The sequence below is a fragment of the Lagenorhynchus albirostris genome, chromosome 5, assembly GCF_949774975.1.
Source record: "Lagenorhynchus albirostris chromosome 5, mLagAlb1.1, whole genome shotgun sequence".
NCBI lineage: Eukaryota > Metazoa > Chordata > Mammalia > Artiodactyla > Delphinidae > Lagenorhynchus > Lagenorhynchus albirostris.
Window position 1 is genome coordinate 100,381,540 of NC_083099.1, and position 21,212 is coordinate 100,402,751.

Sequence of the window (21,212 nt, forward strand, 5' to 3'; positions counted from 1 at the left end):
TTATTTATTCACCTTTTAAACCAATATCTTCACAATTTGATACCGATTGTAGACAAACTGCATATGTGCCATCTTGGTAGACAGAAAGATAAACCTCTTCCTATATGTTGATGATATGGGTTTCATTTTCAACAACTAGAATTGATTTCTGGATACAAACAATTCAGCTATTCTACTGCTTCAGAAAGAATTGTATAATCATCAACTTTATCAAAACTAAAATCATTTTCTTTGGCAGACAAAAGGCAGTTGATCAAAACTCTACAAACTAGACAACCTATTCCATTTTGTACAACATACTTCTTCCATGGCTTATCCTGGAAAGCATGCTGCAGAACTGTGCAGCTGAATATATAACTTTTTCCATGGGAGCAGTCCTCCTTGGGCTTCTTTTTGATGACTTGGAACACTTGCTTTGAAAAATTTCCAGGCCAGAATAATCTTTTTTTTCCACAGTACCCTGTGGTGTGGAACTCCAGGCTTTCGATTGAGAGTACGTTTAATTGTGGGAGCAGATCCAAATCTGCTTCCAAAGGACAATCTTTGCTTTGCCTGCAGCCCGTTTCAGTGCAAATGTGGGGAGATTTTATTTTTGCATGAGCAAGAATATTGGTTGGGCATCTTGGCTTTAATAGCAGAAAGATTTCTGCATCTTCTTCATCTTATTTTTAAAGCACTTGCACCATCCCTCAATACAAAAATAGAGAATTCACATTCTAAGCACTCATTAAAGACTAACCTTAAAATTCTTAGTAAGCATCTCTTAGGATATCTGTTCAGCCCTGTCTCTGAAAACTGCCTCTACCCCAGGGTAGGGCTTTGGAAGACTGTTCTCTCTGTCTCTGGCTCCCAGACAGGAATTGGATTAGGGATGGAGATCTGACTCAAACTGGGCCACTCACAGTCTCTCTTCCAGGAATTTGGGATTAGGATTCACAGTGTTTAGCAATTTTGATCCATGATTGAAATGAAGCAGAAATGTGAGTTTGCAAGTCATGGGGCAGATAGATATCCTTTCCTAAATGAACACAGATTCAGGGAAAAATAGTCTTTCGAGAGAGAAACAGACGAGTGGCTGTGTAGAACAAGAAAAAGACTGGCTGCTTTCATTTCAAGAGTCTTCCGATTTCTTGTTTCAGTCCTTTTTGAAGCCTAGGTTCACTCCCCATGTTTCCACTGTAGTCCTCTCTGGGATATTCTGGTATCTCTGTTTCCTTAACTTAGCTCATGGTATACCACCATGGAAAAAACACCTTCAATCAGTGACACTTTACCTCCATCAGGTCTTCTGTCAAAGGTTGTGGTCAGAAAATACCACATGAAACAAACTTCTTCATTTGGTGAAAAAGCTCTGCTTGAGGCCATTATCCTCAATGCCCTTCATACATATTTCCTATAGCATTTGTGCTTCATATTATAAGAGCGTGATCACTTCTCTATTCTCTGGCTGCTGCCAGAAATCTCAGAGGCAGAGATGGTGCACACATGCATCTCTAGTAATAATTATCAAAACAAGACTTTGTTCCTTCTTGTTTTTATGGATCTAATTTTCTACTTCTAGTTCTAAGTTATGAAACATTTTGTACATGTGTCTTAAACTGCCTGGAATGTTTTTAGGGAGAAGAGAATTGCAAGTGAAAGAATCAACAATCCTCTGTTTAGTTAATCAAGCTTTCTGAGAAAGCATCCCCATAAAAATTAAGGGCAATTTAGATACGTTAGCATATATGTGGGAAAAGCATTCAGCAAGCATTCAGTTTTCTCCCTAAAACATGAAATGTGACTATAACTATAATTCTCTCTTAACTCTAATAATTGATACTAATGATTTAGATTAGTTATATATATGCTTGGGTGTGTTCTGTTAAACAATATTCTTGATTGAGTAATTCTAGATGATTAACAAAAGGTGTAACAGAGGTCACTTCTATCCCCTTTAAAACACATGAGAAGAATTTCTAAATTCCATATACTTACTAGATTGACTGATTCATGTGTTAAGTACTTTTTCCCCCTGGCAATGGAGGTGCTCATATAAAAACTCAAGTGAGTTTTTATTTTATTTTTTTTTTCCGGTACGCGGGCCTCTCACTGTTGTGGCCTCTCCCGTTGCGGAGCACGGGCTCTGGACGCGCGGGCTCAGCGGCCATGGCTCACGGGCCCAGCCGCTCCACTGCATGTGGGATCTTCCCGGACCGGGGCACGAACGCGTGTCCCCTGCATCGGCAGGCGGACTCTCAACCACTGCGCCACCAGGGAAGCTCTTTTTTTTTTAAATGTAAGTCTTTTTAAAAAATGTTTTTAGTTCTTTTATTTATTTATTTATTTATTATTTATGCATTTATTTTTGGCTGCATTGGGTCTTCGTTGCTGCACTCAGGCTTTCTCTAGTTGCGGCAAGCGGGGGCTACTCTTCGTTGTGGTGCGCGGGTTTCTCATTGCAGTGGCTTCTCTTGTTGCAGAGCACGGACTTCAGGCGCGCAGGTTTCAGTAGTTGCGGCATACAGGCTTAGCTGTTCTGCAGCATGTGGGATCTTCCCGGACCAGGGCTCGAACCCATGTCCCCGGCGTTGGCAGGCGGATTCTTAACCACTGCACCACCAGGGAAGCCCAAGTGAGTTTTTCTACACCGCTTCTCTTCTGAAGATTGACAGAAAGTATTCTTCTCATTGCTTTTGTTTTACATACTGAGTTTTGGCATTCTTCACCTGTCCTAATCCCCCAATTTCCACAGTATAAGCTATTGGAAGTCTGAAGCTAAGGTTGCTTGAGACTCCCTCAAATATCTTCCCAGTCATGGACTAAGTAAGATGCCCCTTCTCTCCTTATGTATGCAAGTTCTAAGGACTTAGAGGTCTCTGGATGTCACAGATCAATGCAAAGATAGTATTACCCTATCAACTTCCTATTTACTCACTTGTGGCTTTCATTTTCTGTAAATACTAAAGTATTTATCTTAAGCAGTAAGAACACTGGGGAAAATGGTGACAGAGACAGTTTCACGTGAAGTTTGTTTTTTAAATAAAAACTTGTTAAATTTATATTGCCTGCTTCTATTAATAATCTCAAGGGTAGGGTAGAGTCTAATCATGAATGATATATTTTTATAATCCAAAAAACTATTGCTGAATTCAAGTAAATAGCAATTGTAAAGGTACATAACTTAAAATCACCATGAGTGTTAACTGGGTATCTTAACTGCATGTTTATGTTTAATACAATTTGAAATCTATCAGCACAGTGGCCAGTTAAGCAAGAAGAGAGAGGGGAAAATGACAAAAATACAGCTAGCTAGCTATAAAAAGATGCAGCTCCTAAGACAGATAAATACAAACAGTGAGAAGTGGGTGTCTAATGGGCAGAAATTAGCTGTCAACAATTTAGAAGGATTCAAAAGGCATTTTGAGTTGCAGTACAGAAAATGACAGAAGAAAGAATGTGCTAAGGGCAATTAGATAACCCTAAGGCTCCTTGGTATGTTTCCACTTGGTGCTCTGTCTGCCAGGCAACACAGGTTTATTTGGAAAAGAATGGAGTATCCCTCTTTCCAGTCATTATGCAAGTAAAAATGTGATTTTATAAAAGTTCAAAAATTCTCAAACCTGCATCTATTCCATAATTTGAAAAAGTAAAATCCTTCCTCAAATAGGATATTCTATGCTTATTACTTATAGAAGTAATAGCATAACTAATACCTATTCTGAGTCAAAATATAGTTTTCAATATAAAGATAAATGTGATTTTCTGTGGGTTGCTTATTCTTTTGCAAGGAAATCAGTTGTTCAGTTATTTATTTAATTTTAAAAATTTATACTGGGGTAGGTGGCTATGGGTACATAAATCATGTCATTTCTATTTGAAAACTGAAGAGGATTCCACAGAGGGTAACCTAAGGGAGGTTTCTTGCCAGAATTACATTATTTTTCTTCCTTCTTAATTTTTTTTTCTTTCTATTTTTTTTTTTTTTTTTTTTTTTGGAGATGAGTGGCAGCTGATTCACAGCACAGGCTCATTCAAAAATTCATATTGGACTCAGTGAAGGAGTCCCCCTCAGAGGAAGGGTAGTAATTATTATAATAACTAACCCTTTTAAAGTGCTTATGTATGTAATCCACAGTTCTAAACATTTCACATGTATCAACCTATTTCATCTTCAAAACAATCATATGAGACAGTAGTATTATTAGCTTCACTTTATAATTGGAGAAACTATGGCACAGAGAGGTTAAGTAACCTGTCCATGGTTATGCAGAGAGAAATGGCAGAACCAGATTTAAATACAGATAGTCTAGTTCTAGAGTTTGACCTAACCATTATGCTATACTGTCTGTTGGCGTTAAGACTTTTTGTAATTTAAGTATTTAAAAGAAAGGTGGCCCAACCCATAAATAATTTGATTACCATTGGAACAGGAGAGACAGTGGTTCTGGGTCCACAAGATAATGTTGTTGGAATGGAACCGATGGAGGCTCCCTGACTTGCCTCCTATGCTGGCTAAGATCCGGTATCTCACAAGTTCAAGTGTGGAGCTTCCTTGGCTGAATCCAGTTCTTCAGTGTGTAACCCCTGGAAAGTCAGCTCATCTTGGGGAATCTCACTCATGCTTATATGTCATCTATAAAAATTAAACAAAAGCTAACACTAAGACTAGCCTACTAGTCTCAAGGGTTAGCTAATGGACATGAAAAATAAATGTCAGAGGGAGAAATCAGAGAATGACTTGATTGCCATTGTAAAATGTCTACATGCAAGAAGATAATAAAGAATAATGTTTTGTTTCATTTTTTGAATGAATGAATTTTCTTTTTTTTTTTTTTGGCTGCACTGTGTGGCACATGGAACTTCCCTGACCAGGGATTGAACCCATGCTCCCCCTGCAGTGGAAGTGTGGAGTCTTAACCACTGGACCACCAGGGAAGTCCTTGTTTTGTTTTTTAAATACAGTTTTGAATTTGCTAGAATGGAATGTTAGAGTTGAAAATTAATACCAATAAAATCAGTATTAATAACCAATACTTACTGAGCTCTAACCACATGAGTGCTGGATAGTCTGCTAAGTACACACACTGAGTCACTGCATACTCAGAACAACACTAGAAAGTAGGTGGTATTTTCTCCATTTTCCAGATGTAGAAACTGAGTACAGGGAGGTTAACTGACTTGCCCAAGGTCTGATATATAGAAAGTGATAAAGATCTAAGTCCAGGGTTCAATACAAAGCTTGAGCTCTTTTTTAAAAAATTAAAAAAAAATTTTGGCCGTGCCCCATGGCTTGTGGAACTTTAGTTCCCTGACCAGGGTTTGAACCTGGGCCCTCAGCAGTGAGTGTGGGGAAAAGCTTAAGCGTTTAACCAAAATCCTTCTTTACTGCTTCTTTAGTTGTCTATTTGTGAAATATCTGCCAAATTGAATTGCTCGAATCAGTTGCTATCATAAAAAATTTCCTTGTTCTTTATGCTTTCCTTTATGCTTGTTCTTTATATCTTTCCTCTTCTTCAAGACCAAGGGCAAGGCCCTTCTCTATGAAGGATTATAAATTTTATTTATTTCTGGCTACGTTGGGTCTTCGTTGCTGTGCACAAGCTCTCTCTAGTTGCGGCGAACGGCGGTTACTCTTCGTTGCGGTGCGCGGGCTTCTCATTGCGGTGGCTTCTCCTGTTGCAGAGAGCAGGCTCTAGGCGCGCGGGCTTCAGTAGTGGTGGCTCACAGGCTCAGCAGTTGTGGCGCACGGGATTTATTTGCTCTGCAGCATGTGGGATCTTCCCGGACCAGGGATCGAACCCGTGTCCCCTGCACTGGCAGGCGGATTCTTAACCACTGAGCCACCAGGGGAGTCCCCCAAATTAGGATTATAGTGAGAGTTAACATTTCACGACCACAGGAGGAGGGAGGCACTCCCTAACGTCCCCTCAGCTTTACTTTCCTTCAGAGCACTTCTCATCATCTGTCTTAGATGGAGTTTCCTGGGATGCAGACTCTGCAGTGGGGCTCTGCATGCTATAGGTTTACTGAAGAGTGACCTCAGTACGGACACATGGGGCAGTGAGGGAAGCAGAAATGGGAAAATGGAGTCGCTGAACTGCGATGTGGTGGCTACAAACACCTCAGCCGACCTCAGGGAGTTCTGGAGCCGACTTGGCCCTTCACAGTTGTCCTGAATTGAAGTGATGGGACTAATCTTTGTGCCTCTCATTGATCAGTCTTGAATTCTGACTGCCCCTGGGGAGAGATGTCTCTGGGGCATTCAACCTCTTTTGGACAGAGGCAATGTTGGGAAAGGAATTCAGCTGTGAGTCTTCAGCAAGCAGCGTTCCCATGAACTGAAGGGATAAATGCCTGGGTCCTGAAGGGGAGATTGAGGCAACACATCTTAGCTCTGCATCACCTGACATTCTAAATATCTTACTTATTGCCTGTTTATTGTCTCTCTCCTCTCTAGAATGTAAGCTGTGGAACAGCAGGGATCTCGGTCTGTTTCGGTTGTATCCCTAGCATGTAGAATAGTACTTAGTAAAGAATACAGAATGGGTTCTCACAGATATTTGCTGAATGAATCAGTGTACAAACAAATGAATACATGATGAGAAATGATGAGAAAACTAAAGCTTAAACAGACTAAATTGCCCTCCTTAGGTACTAATACCTAGGGAGTAGCAGAGCTTAGATGCTGATCCAGACTGGTCTGGAGTGGAGAAATCCTCAAAGCCAAGATACCAAGTCCTATGTTGCCTACCTGAATGTATCATTTTCCTTTACCAATTAGAACAAACAACCAAGTAACCTAGCCTGGGACGAGTCAGTGACACATTTGTGTGGCACATTAGTCTTGGCGTCTAACTTTGCCTTGCTAACATATCACCTTTACCTCTATGATATCTAGATTCATGAAGTTTCCCAGACAACTTAATTTCCACGACTTTTTCAATATCCAGGACTGACCAATTTTCGCTGAAGGTTTGGCATGGGGTGGCTCAGCTCCAGTTTTCTCAAGAGGCTCTGGTGAGCAGGTCATAATTCACTGTGTCTTGAAAGTCCAGAGACCAAATATGAACTGTCAAGGAGAAATATGCAGGCTTACACGCTGGCAGAGAGCAAGCATGTGTTAGAATTTAAATTGATAATTCCCAGCATTCCAGCGCCTTCTGTAGGTGAATTCTTAAGGCTAAAGTAGTCTCTGGGGAATTTGGAAGTTATGACAGCTATAGGTGTGACAATGAAAAAGATATTTGGAAGGATTTATTTTTAGTGTGGATAAAATGAAGGTGAGGAAATAATTAGATGTGTTAGCAATGGTTCCAGGAAAGTCCATTATGGAAAGCTTGCTCTGACTGCCTTGCCTGTCTCCAAAACTACAAATAACTGGAAGAAAAATAAAAACTCAGGAAGGTTTTAGCTTCAGTAGCAAGGTAAGGGATGGCATGGTATGGCCCCTGCCTATGAATCCAGCCCCTTAGCCTGTATTTCCTGTACCAAGATTATCACCCCCATCATTCCTTACTCCTATCCTTGTACCCTCTGATGAAACTGCTGGCTCTCTAATTAGAGTGTGCATCAGAAATACTTGGAGTTCTTGTAAAAACAGAATGCTGGGTCCCACCCCTAGACCCCAGAGTTTCTGATTCAGGAAGTCTGAGGGGGTCTGAAAATCTGCATTTCTAACATGTTCTCAGGGGTTGCTGGATGCTTCTGGTGCAGGGTTCACATTTTGAGAACCACAGTCCTAGGCATATTGAAATTCTTTCAGTTATTAGAAAGTTCCATACTCTTTCATCTCTACCTGCACACACGAGAGACTCCCCAACCCTCTTATCCCACCCTCCATCCCCATCATTTTCACAGCCAGGTTTTATTTAACTTTAAAGTCTCCTTCAAGAAGTTATTTATTTTTGGAAGCTTTCCTTGACACGTTTGTTTGGATTTTTCTCCTTGTGCCCCTCGAGGCATCGCATGTAACCCTGTATTGTAATCTTGTGTAATTATCTGAACTTCTCAACTAACTTTTGTGAAAGTCAAGAACAAGTTTATTCTTTTCATCTTTGAGTCCCCAGTGCCTGCCTTTATATCTGGCCCTCATTAATATTTTTTGATTGAGTGAAGGAGTGAGGAAATAAATCGAACAGCTGAACATTCTTCTGCCTTCTTTAGCTCTTGCTGCTTCCTTTCAAGTGCCCTTCACTTTCTTTCTCATCATGTCAAATTTGGAACAAACTTTGTATCAGATTTAGAAATAAACCCGTTTACTTCCAAGGATAACAGCTTATGCAACACTATTGAAAACATTGCCAATTTCATTCCTTCATCTCAGAATGAGAATAGGAAGTGTGTAAAAATGCATAATATATGTATATTATATATTCATATATAATATATGAATATATGTATAATGTATAGGTATACACATATATGTATATATAAATATACATATGTATGCTAACTTCATTAAGTCATACTGCAATGTTTATTGTTTACAGAAATGCTGAAACTGATTGTTGAAAAAAATCATTTAGTCTGCTCTTCTGTTTTGTATACAGCATATAGAACTATTTAATTAAAAAAATACCTATAGTGCAAAAGCATTTTTTAAAGGATGCTCTGTTTTCCAAAAGCTTAAGAGAATATGGATTCAGTTTGTTGTAAATCAGCTGTTTCATAACTGGCAGCATGGTGGCCGCTCTCTGCTTCTTTGCCTGTTGCATAGTCGGTAATGCGCTCACGCATGTCTTGCTCAGGTTTGTGCACACACAGCTAAATCTTTTAAATGGTTCCTACTATTATTTTGCCAAGAATTCCTATTACTCAATTTAAATTCACTGAACTACTGTTTCCCTTGAAAAAGTAAAGTGTAACGCAAATACTTAAGCTGCTTCTTGATTCTTCACACAGGCCTTGGTAGAGCTGGCTGGGTTTATTTTATAAACATCTGTCCATTCAGTATTGGGACTTCACAGTGAGATAAAGGCAAAAGCAGATAGATGCCTTGCATTGGGTTAATACACATTTAAAAGATGTTACGTTAGATAATTTAAAATTATTTTTACTGCGTACTGGTACCGTGGTAAGTACAATTTAAACTACGTTATATCTTTATGTTTTGACATCGGCAGATAGTATTTAGTATTTATGTACTTTCCATAAAGTACTTTTCACCTGACTTGGACGTTTTGACAACTCTTTCATTCAACTCTCAAATTTTTTCATCTCTGGAAACGATGGACTACCAGGTGGATAGAATTCAATCGGGAAATAGGAAATAAAGCTATGAAAGGAACCAAGGCCCTGTGCTGTGTCATCCTTGCAGTCCATGGCTTCTAAAGGACACTTTCATCCCAGCATCATGTGTTTCTACCCTGCCTGTATGAACCACATCTATGTATTGCCACTGGGCATCACCCTACAGCTAGCTGGAACTACCCTAACGCATTCTAGAAGCAACGACTGAACATCACAATACTCCCAACGCTGTCCTGAGAATAGTAAATGATCATGCAACAGATGAGGGTGAGAGGTCAACCATAATTAAGAAACATACGAGCAGTTCCAGATAGGTTCCATATGGTTATATTAAGAGATCAGGTTTATCTTTGCTTTGCCCTTTATGCTTTTCTAACTAAAATATGACATTAAAAAGCCACTTTACAATAGAAGTCAATACAGCTGATTTGTGTAGTCTAAAGAATGGCTCTAAATCTTCAAGTATTACATAGAGAATATATTTTTTACTAAATTTGGAGCAATTTAAAATGTCTTAAGAACGTTTTTTGCTCTGTTAAAGAATTCAAGGTTGAAAAGTCAAATAGCTTGACAGAAAAATTCAGGCAATTTATATGATGGCTGATAGAAGCAATCCATCTCATCTCAAATCAAGTCAAATTAAAATTAGACTTTGGGAATGACACAAATAAGGAACTCTGTTACAAGAGCCTCTAGTGAGGTTAGTGGTGAGCTTCTTGAAGACAGAGAGCATATATTATTCATCTTTGTTTGTTTTTTTTCTATTTGTCAGGCACTTGCATAGCAATACATGAAGTAAAAAATGAATAAGAAATGGCTCCTGATCTCAAAAAACAATTCTAGTCAAGGGATGATGGCTTATATCCCAAAGAAATCATATTTTTCTGTATGTTGCTGCAGATTATTGGCTTAAAATAAAACTATATTCTGTTTTAAGAAATAGATCCATTGCTGTTTGTTAGTTCCCTTTTAAATATGATCCAAATTGTAACACTGCACATTGATATACACATTTTACAACTTCTAAGTACCTGTTAACAGTGAATGATTTTCTTTCCAGCCCATTTAGCAAAGTTATAGTCTTTAATATTTTTCATATTAAGGCCTTCAATCTGTCCTATGGTACATAAGCCCGGTCCCCATCATTTAAAATCTTTTTTGGATCCGTGCAAAACCGAAGCAAAATATTTTTGTCAATGCAGGCTTCTTAAAAGGAGACTTCCATTTTCTATGCAAATAGTTACTTTTCATCAAGTCCCAGCACATTTAAGGTAATCAGACTAACTGCATTATTTTGCCCCTTTAGAATGGCATACTAGGTGTACCATGTGTGCATTAGTCCATAAATCTACATTAAAGCACATATAACCCTCTGAACTTGATGCATGATGATTTGTAAATAATTATAGTTTTCTGAAAATCAAACACATTTTATTCTAAGGAGGAATATAATTAGTTAAGGAAGAGTGGAGTATTGGAGGTAAGAATAAGAAATAATCATGTAGAAAATTAGAAGTAATGACCAACCTGAATAAGAAAAGTGAAAACACTGAATGGGTAGAAAGGGAACTCAGTCCTGGTTCCAAGCATGAAAAGAGTCTAATGCCATAATACCCTCATTTTAACACTTACTAGCTGTGAGGACCTGGTAAGTTAATAAACGTCTTTGTGTTTGTTTTCTAATCCATAAAATAGGCATGATAATAGCACCCCCTTCAAAGGTTGTAAGTATATTAGTAGCCATAAAGAATTAAATAGTGCTTGAAGCATAATTAGAACTCACTAAATATTACCTGTTTTTATAAAATATCAACGTTAGAAGTTACATTAAACTTCTATCACAACCTCCTAACCAAAGCAGGGATTTCCTTTATGACATGCTGAATAAGCATCCAGCTAGCTTCAGCAAGAAGTCTTCCAAGAGGTCTTCATTGTATCATAAGGTAGGCCAATTTATATTCAGACAACCTAACTGCTAGAAAATTTTTCTTGCCTACTGATGTTTCTTTTTAGACAGCTATGGCTGCCAACATTGAAAGTGTGCTATTGATTGAAGATTATTTCAAATTAAAGTCTTATATACTGGAATTCATCCTCTTCTGGGTAGACTCATAAATATGAAATCTGCCTCCTTCTTGATTAATTAACTTTTTTATTACTCCACCAGGGTCAGCTGGCCCTCTTTCTGCTTCATCATTAATAATCATCCTCAAATTTCTGGCTGCTGTTAATAATGATGTAGCTAATTTCATCCTTGGTAATTAAAGCAGTACAGATTGGGTTTCAACCAATAGACTGGATCAAACATATAGAGATTTTTTTTTAAAAAGATGTGTAAGGAGGGATATCTATTTAACAACAAAGAAGTCATTTTACTCTACCTCAAATACCCCCAAATTTTAGAATTAACAATTAATTTGTAATTAAAATTGCATATATCATGTTTTTACATGATTCAAATCAGTTACAGCTTGTTACCCAAAATATAACAAGCAATGTTGCTTACCTGTGGCAAATAAAATATTTGATTCTTTCTTTTTCGACTTGTAGGCAATATGCTATTCTTCCATATTTTGAAATTACACATTCTTCATTTATTTAATTAAATGTGTATTGGAAACTACGTATAAGACATTTTATGAGACACAAAGATACACAGGTGACAGTTCTTGACCTCAAAGTGCTAGCAACTTAGTAAAGAAGTAAGCCCTCACACAATAAAATATTACAGAAAGTCTGAGGAAAGAGTGATTACTTCTCACTGGATTGATCAAAAACACTTCAGGAGGTGTAGCATGTGAGCCGGACTGACTATTTGTAATGTGATAGGTTTCTGAATATGCCAGCTGGAAGTCACAGACACAACTTAGATAGGATGAAGATTCAGAAAATTTCATGCATGAGCATTTATACATTTTCCCAGGGTATATGTTAACTAGAGGAAAATAGAACAGAAACGATGTCAATTTGGATTAGATTGGAGGAAGACTTGAATATTTGTTGAGAAACTCACATTTTATTCAGTAGAAAATACCCAACGATTTGGAGTTTTTAAGTGTAGAAAGTTGAGTATAGAAAAATTAGTCAAAGGAGGGCATGAAAAATAGACTAAGGAAGAAGAAAGTAAAGACACGATCTTACACCTTAATTTTCAGGATCATTTCCATACATAAATTGTTAAAACTAATCAAACTGCTTAAATATGGAACCATACTAAAAATAGCTAAATTTTATGGGTGTTTTTAAAATAACTAAGTGATTAAATTTATTCATTTGTATCAACATAACACTTTTTGTATAAATGTGTAAGATGTGGCATAAGATTCTAATTTGAAACACTTGCCATGATTCAGTAATTTATACTTTGGTTAATTAATCATAATGACTTTTATGTAGTTATTTAAGTGATATAAATCTAGTCCATCATTACTACTTTTGGTAAATAATGGTATATTTTAAAATGTTGACAGATGTGGCTTTGGTGCTACAGAAGTGCTTCATGTAGCTTACAGGTAAAAACCTAAATTTACATATTATTAAAATTTAAGGTGTAATTAATCTTTTCAGGGAAAAGGAATGCATTGCTTATATGTTGGCTGTGTATTTACTCTACTGGATCATTTGGATAACCACTAAGGCAATGGAAGAGATAAATTACATGTAAAATTCCGGCTTTAAGCTATGGATTCTCCTACCTTTTGATAGCTTCACAAACTGTTGTACAGTATATAAGTAAAATGTTTAAGTTGACTGCAATCTAGCAGGATATATTTTATTTTGGTTTAAAAAAATGAACCCATAAAAGTATTTTTTGTTTCTGTAAATTACATTTGAATATTAGATAAATCTTGGTTGTGTTTTAAATAAAAACAAATGTTTGACTGCTTTATCATTAAATTATTTATTTTGAACAATGTACATGTAATTTTAACAGATGATTGTTAAAATTGAATCAAATATGGTTTTTCAAGCAATTTGTAAGGATATGGATAACATTATTGGTTATGTAGATAACTTTTCAATTTTAATTCTCATCTTTTTCTTCGTTGAAAAGAAGCACATTTTCTCCAGAAAATAAGCTCAGAAATAAAAACAAATATGAGGCAGATAAAATTTTCTGTTGTTTCATTCATATAAGCCAAAAAGGCCTGTACTTGACAGTGTGTATGTATGCGTGCACGCCAGTGTGTGTGCGTGCGTGTGGGTGTGTTTGATACTTTGGGGCATAATATGGATTTTATATTAATTTTGAGAAAATTCTTATATTTGAGAGCTTCTAACACCTATATATTGTTCGCCTATCTTTCGAGAAGATCCACATGGAATATTTATATATTCTTACTTTCTTACTACTGATTCTGTAGTTTATTGTAATTTTGTTAACTCTATTCCAAAAAGATGGGGGGATCAATTACAGTACCTAATAAAAAGGCCTGTACACAATAGCAGTTCAATAAATGCTGTTAGTGAACATAACATTTAGCTATACACTATTAGTCCTAAGAGAGATTAGCAGACATATGAAATGTCCGTATTGAAACACAAAAAGAAAGTGTTTTGTGACTATATATGAGTGACTTTCTACCTACTTATCTATAGATCTATCAGTCAATTCTCTCTCCCTTGTTTTCTCTCTCTCTTCCTATATAACATAGGGAATGAGGTTGTTCTATAGACTTAGGAAAAGAGGATCCCAATAGCTATAGTTCAAGTAGGCTCTTTTTATAGTGCTAACAGTCATAGTTAGTACTCTTTAAACTTGCTGGCCAGTTTCCACTAGCATATTCTGACTCTGGAAAAAAATCCAACCTCTGGTCTAAAAACAGAGCAAGAGGAGTCATGGTGATGGCTCCTCAGAACGAGGGAAAATATTTGCAAATGAAGCAACTGACAAAGGATTAATCTCCAAAATATACAAGCAGCTCATGCAGCTCAATATCAAAAAACAAAACAAACAACCCAATCCAAAAATGGGCGGAAGAACTAAATAGACAGTTCTCCAAAGAAGACATACAGACTGCCAACAAACACATGAAAGGATGCTCAACATCACTAATCATTAGAGAAATGCAAATCAAAACCACAATGAGGTATCACCTCACACTGGTCAGAATGGCCATCATCAAAAAATCTACAAACAATATGCTGGAGAGGTTGTGGAAAAGGGAAACCTCTTGCACTATTGGTGAGAATGTAAACTGATACAGCCACTATGGAGAACAGTATGGAGGTTCCTTAAAAAACTAAAAATATAACTACCATATGACCCAGCAATCCCACTACTGGGCATATACCCTGAGAAAACCATAATTCAAAAAGAATCATGTACCATAATGTTCACTGCAGCTCTATTTACAATAGCCGGGACATGGAACCAACCTAAATGTCCATCGACAGATGAATGGATAAAGAAGATGTGGCACATATATACAATGGAATATTACTCAACCATAAAAAGAAACGAAATTGAGTTATTTGTAGTGAGGTGGATGGACCTAGCGTCCATCTTACTTCATTTTACAGAGTGAAGTAAGTCAGAAAGAGAAAAACAAATACTGTGTGCTAACACATATACATGGAATCTAAAAAAAAATGGTTCTGATGAACCCAGGGGCAGGACAGGAATAAAGACACAGACCTACTAGAGAATGGACTTGAGGACCGGGGACGGGGGAGGGTAAGCTGGGACGAAGTGAGAGAGTAGCACTGACATATATACACTACCAAACGTAAGGCAGATAGCTAGTGGGAAGCAGCTGCATAGCACAGGGAGATCAGCTCAGTGCTTTGTGACCACCTAGAGGGGTGGGATAGGGAGGGTGGGAGGGCTGCGCAAGAGGGAGGGGATATGGGGATATATGCGTATATATAGCTGATTCACTTTGTTAAACAGCAGCAAGTAACACAACATTGTAAAGCAATTATACTCTAGTAAAGATGTTAAAAAATAAATGAAGCCACTATGTTTGTAGAGTACAAGTAATCAGTTAAGAACATTATAATTTTGAAAAAGAATTGTTTCATATTTTATATTATCGTCTCATTGGTTGTTAGCAAACTAAAAGTTGAACAAAGTAAAATAGGTATAGCTAAAGGGAATGACATTATAAACTACTTTGTTTTGCTTGTTTTAAAAAATTTGAACTAGACCATCAAATGAGAGAGTACCTAATTTCACCTTCCCACTTCACATCCCATCTCTATGCATCATAAAGTCAGTTAATTAAATAATACACAAGAGAGACCTTAATAAGGAAGTTGACATTACAATAATTCAGACAGTACTTGAAAAACAAAAGCTATAAAAATTTAAAGATGCGCTAAGAGGGTATGTAGAGAAAAAGACTGATGCTGTCAGTTTGGATTCATATCATTATATTCCTGAATTTATAGTAAACCTACGCGTATCTTACTATGACATTATTCATTGAAATTCTCTCCTGGATATAAACAGCATGCTTTGAAAATGCAATTTAAAGTTAACCAGATAAAAAATGATCCTTTAAATAATTTTTCCTCAGGCTGTAAATTGACTTGGGAGCCACTCTATGCACCCAAACTCCAGGTTTACACAAACATATTTTTCAAACTCTTCTCAAACGCTGTTGTCTCTTCAACAGTATTATAAAAGTCACTTTCATGACATTTATAAATCAGTAATTCAGAATATGTTTTTTGCTGTCTGCTGCTGCTGTCAGGTGCTTCTAGGGTTCTAATCCTGCACCTCCACTCATTGGTTATCAGATTTTGGTAAAGCTACTTAAGTTTCTAAAAAGAGTTATAATCTTAGCAGAATTAAAAAGATAATTTGTGTAAACTGCTCAGCAGACAGTCTTGCACATGTTACTGGTCATATTACTCCTAATTAAAATCCTCCCATGAATCTTCAATATCTTCATAAAGTGCAATAAGCTTAACATGGCCCAAAGAGCAACTTCGTCTTGTTCTTGGCCCCTGTATATAATTCTCTGCTTTTAGCTCCCACCATTTAATTTTTCATGTCTCCTCACTGTAGTCACACCAAATAGTTGGCTCTTCTTTAAATTTTTCATGCTGTTTCAGGTCTCAGCGCTTTTGCTATTCCTTTATCACCCTTCTTTAAAGAATGAGCCACTGCGTCTCATCCTCCAGACCTTCATGATCTATTCATGCTGAATTAGGGCAGCTTCTCTATGCTCTCATAGCACTCTTTGCATATCTGTCTGGTAGTACATGTCATTCAATCTTGTATTTTTTAATTGAAACTTTAATTTTCCTCCCACAAATCTAGACTATAAATTATGCAAAGGCAGAGGTTGCAGGTCTAATTACTTTTTTATCCCCAGAGACTCACGCAGAGTATGGCACATATTAACTGTCCTATATATTTTTCATTGAATGAATCAATATTATACTGGGTCATTGTAAGTATGGGACCTTTCTGCTAAGGAGTTTCAAAGTACTTATCTTTTACATAACATCTGAAAGAATTTTAGTCCTGAAAGTACAATAAGTTGAAATTTAGAGTTAAAACCAAATACAATATTTAGATCAGAACTTATGTTTTCTTATTAGACTAGATTGCTTTGTCTAAAAGTCCCAGACAAACATAAATGAATTATCCAGATTTAGACCTATGAGTTTGAGAGTACATTTCTGACTTGATGATATAATACTCAAAAATGTCATACTTTTAAAAAGTTAGGTGAATTTCTTCTTCTGTGAAATAAGACACAATAAACACACCCTGGACAAGACAATGATGTGACTCTTCCCTGGACCAAACTTTCCTTGAATTGTGTCCTTGGCTTTGCACCTAGATTAAGTCTTGGCATGTGGGCAGGGAAGAAAGCAGTCAATAGGACATAGCAGGGACATTTTTTTGAATATTTTATATTGCTTTTGATTATGGAGTTTTGTGATAACTACACTCCCAATAATTTCATCTCTAGCTTGAAAAGTCAATAGTCTTCAGTGGGATTACAAATGACTATCACAGATATTAAACATCCAGGTTATAAGTATTCTTTTTATTCCTTTGTTCACTTTCCCTCCTTAAGCTGTATTCCTTCTTAATTAAATATGTCAGTGCTTTTCCACTTTTTAGTTAGATATAGTTGTAATGAAAAAGTTCTTATGGATCAATGTTGTTCATTAACCTAAAAACAACAACAAAACTCTCCTTCTGTCATATAGTTAGAAACTCACATAGCTTCACTTTCAGGAAGTGATAAACTGGGGGAATTGTGGCTTAATCAGTGGTCTTACCATTAGTATTTTATAATTCCAATGGAAGGACTTGGCAGGATGGTAGAGTACTGGCCTTGGAAGAAGATAGTCCTTAGTTTCAAATTTTAGCTTAGCTTTCTTACCAGCTGCATGAATCTGACAAGTTGCTCAATTTCCCTAGGCTTCTGATTTCTCATAAGTAAAATTAGGAAAATAATACTGGTCTCATTGGATGTTGAAACGTTTAAAAGAGACAACACATGTAAAATACTGCACATGATTTTTGGCACCTATGAGAATAGGCTCAATAAATGCTAGACATTATTATTGTTATTCATAAATAATTTTTAAAATAAAGTTGCTATTCTTGAATTCTTATGCAAATACAGGTATTTTAACAGTGATGGGAACAGATTTTTTTTTTTTTTTTCGGTACGCGGGCCTCTCACCGTTGTGGCCTCTCCCATTGCGGAGCACAGGCTCCGGACGCGCAGGCTTAGCGAGCGGCATGTGGGATCTTCCCGGACCGGGGCACAAACCCGTGTCCCTTGCATCGGCAGGCGGACTCTCAACACTGCACCACCAGGGAAGCCCCAGAATTTTATTATAATTAGGTATTTAGATATTTTTCCATCAAAGTACATAGCAAAAGCCACCTATATCATCCTTACAAAGATAGCAATGTGATGGATTTCTAAAATTGAAAAAATAATTCAATGGTAGAACTGGGTTTAGAATGAACATGACATTTAATGCTATGTTACATGACTTTGGAATGCCTCACTCCCCTCTTCTCCCATTTTAGTTTTCAATATGTTGACGCTACGAAATTAATTTGAGTTTCTAATCAAGCCCATGCATCTAATATTTAAACTTATAATGTGCATTTCAGGGGAGTTTGTCTCCTGACCACTGTTTTTATTGATCTAATATAACAAGCCAAAGCTGCATAATTTTGAACTAACTGCTAAAATCATTTGCTCATGGCTTTACTCTCTTCCAAGTATTCATTAGTATCACATTATGATGCCAAGACTGGCGGACAGTTAGGCTAACACCACCCAGTGAGACTCTCTGTGCTGTGGCCTGAGTGATGAAAATATTTAACGACAGCACCAAAGCATTAACTGAAACGACTGTATGAGTATTTACATGAACAGAATCCTGCATGATGAGACTATTCAAAATTTGGGACATCAGATTTTCAACTATCAGGTCACATTGGAACCACACTAAATTAACATCTTATTTTATATCTTTGTGTGAAACTTACTTTCATCTCCTGTTTCAAACTCAAACTTCTGACTGTATCCACTGTACCCTGTTGCAGTCCTCACTCGGATATGAAAAATGTACTTGGTGGCTGGCTTGAGACCTGTGATGATGGCACTGGGGGCCTTGGACCTCGTGGAGGAATAGGAGAGCTGCTGCTCGTGGTCCTGGAGACAGAAGAGAAGAGAAGGGGAGTGAAGCAGGGTTATTTTCCTTTACCTTGACACACTGTAAAGTCAAGCTGAGGAATTCTGCTCTCTCAAAAATACTGATTAAGAACTGGTGCAAGCATGGTTTTCCATAATTTAGTGATTCGTTTTTCACCAATTATAATGCATATGATATGGTCTTGATTTGGAAACTTTTTAAGAAAGATGATGATCTTGTATTTTTGGTGATTTGGATTTCTGACCCGACTCTAAGGAATGGTGGTGGCGTGGAGAGCATGTTTACACAGAATGGCAGCTGCATCTTGAATAAAATGGGCACATCAGATCAGACCGGGCCAGCAGCAAGCAAGGAGCAAGGGTGGGAGAGTTCAAGTACCCGCTACTCACTTCTACCCGCAGGTAGTGCCAAAATGCCGGCGCTATCCGTGGGTAGACCTGTGGGTGAAAGGAAAAATAAATTAATTGTTTTTTTAAAGTTTGCGATCTTTTATCCCGAATCAACTGCATTGTTCTGAAACTCAGTGATTCCCCAATAGTAACACTGAAGTTGAAGCAACTTAAGACATAAAACGATGAAAATTTTCCTTTGAGGGAGAGTTGACTCCTCTGCAAAATACCACAGTTTACTTTGTAAAGATGTACGAGATACATACTGATTGTGAGGTAGATTTTTTTTTTAATCAAAAACAAATTTATGGTTACCAAAGGGAAAAGGTGGGGCGGGGGAGAGGGATAAATCAGGAGTTTGGGATTAACATACATGCACTACTATATATGATAGATAACTAACAAGGACCTACTATATAGCACAGGAAACTCTACTCAATATTCTGTGATAACTTTTATGAGAAAAAAAACCTAGAAAAGAATGAATATATGTATAACTGAATCACTTTGCTGAACACCTGAAAGTAACACACATTGTAAATCAACTACACTCCAATAAATTTTTTCTTAAATACAAAAAAAAAACAAAAACAGTACATACTTCTTATTTTCAAAGAACCCTCTGGGAGTATATGTTTCAACTGTGTTGACTTCTTGCCCTCATTTAATGCAGCCAGAAGACCCTGGGCTTGTGTCGCACCATGAAGCCTTTGTCCGGTTTGCTGTTTTTATTTTTTATTTATTTGTTTTTTAACAACTTTATTGGAGTATAATTGCTTTACAATGGTGTGTTAGTTTCTGCTTTATGACAAAGTGAATCAGCTGTACATATACATATATCCCCATATTTCCTCCCTCTTGCGTCTCCCTCCCACCCTCCCTATCCCACCCCTCTAGATGGTCACAAAGCACCGAGCTGATCTCCCTGTGCTATGCGGCTGCTTCCCACTAGCTATCTATTTTACATTTGGTAGCGTATATATGTCCATGCCGCTCTCTTACTTCTTCCCAGCTTACTCTTCCCCCTCCCTGTGAGGTAGATTTTAAAACGGTCTGCCTGTGAGGGAGCATCAAAGACACAGCACAGTATGAAAGACAGCACACCTCAGAAATCAGCAGGACTGGAGGCTTGGTTCCCAGTCACCCGTGGTTAACTGCCAAACTACCTCTTCTCACTAACAGGAACCACAACTGACTGAATGCCCTCGTCATTCAGGGTCTTTTAAGTGGGCTGTCTTGTCCACCACCTCAGAACAATTTACTTGTGCCTTTAAGAGACTGTCCACAGTATGCTGGTAGTGGGAACACATTAAAGTCAATACTGTTTTTGTATAGTGTTATTGTTCAATAACTTTATAATGGTGTTCTAGTACGGTATCTGAAAAAAAAAATTTTTGTATGAACAACTCTTCTAAATTCATAGGTCAAATTAGGCTACCAGGCCCTTGAGTTAATTCTCCACTATTCTCATTATAAAATATCTAAAGATAGAGATTCTCAGAGATGGAAGTAACTTTCAAGATTATTAATTAAGTCACTCATTTGATGCTTAAATTCGATCTATAATATCCCATCAAGATTTCATTTAGCCTTTGCCTGAAAATATCTGTTGTTCAGGAGACCTTCCAGGCAAACGAAGTAACCTACATACATGCAGAATGTATCAAACTGCATTTATTGTCTGGTGATGCTATAAGATTTAGAACTATGAAAATCATTTTCCTTAAGCTACTTTTGAGAAAAAAAATCCTTGAAGATCATTTTAAAACTTTATGGCCTTGTTTGTCAGAACTTTATATGCTACATGGTTATTCTCTGTCTAGCTGAGGAATTGAATTTGTCATCTATACCCCAAATACAACTGTTTATTAAACACAAAGTACAAAGAAAAATGAGTAAACAATAGCAATGTTTTAAATAAAAAAGACAAAACAGATAAATTGT

At 37.1% G+C, this 21,212-nt stretch overlaps 1 protein-coding gene across 2 annotated transcripts in view; it reads right to left on the reverse strand.

The window, feature by feature from the left end:
* Positions 1–21,212, reverse strand: part of EPHA6 (EPH receptor A6) — an 874,905-nt gene that overhangs the window by 288,885 nt on the left and 564,808 nt on the right. Inside the window, exons 7-8 of one of the 2 annotated variants that reach the window (XM_060149380.1) lie at positions 19,269–19,316; positions 18,713–18,878 (exon numbers count right to left, since the gene is read on the reverse strand). In XM_060149380.1, the coding sequence (XP_060005363.1) occupies positions 18,713–18,878; positions 19,269–19,316 (214 nt within the window). The remainder of the gene's footprint in view (positions 1–18,712; positions 18,879–19,268; positions 19,317–21,212) is intronic. The other variant, XM_060149381.1, reaches the window with a different exon arrangement.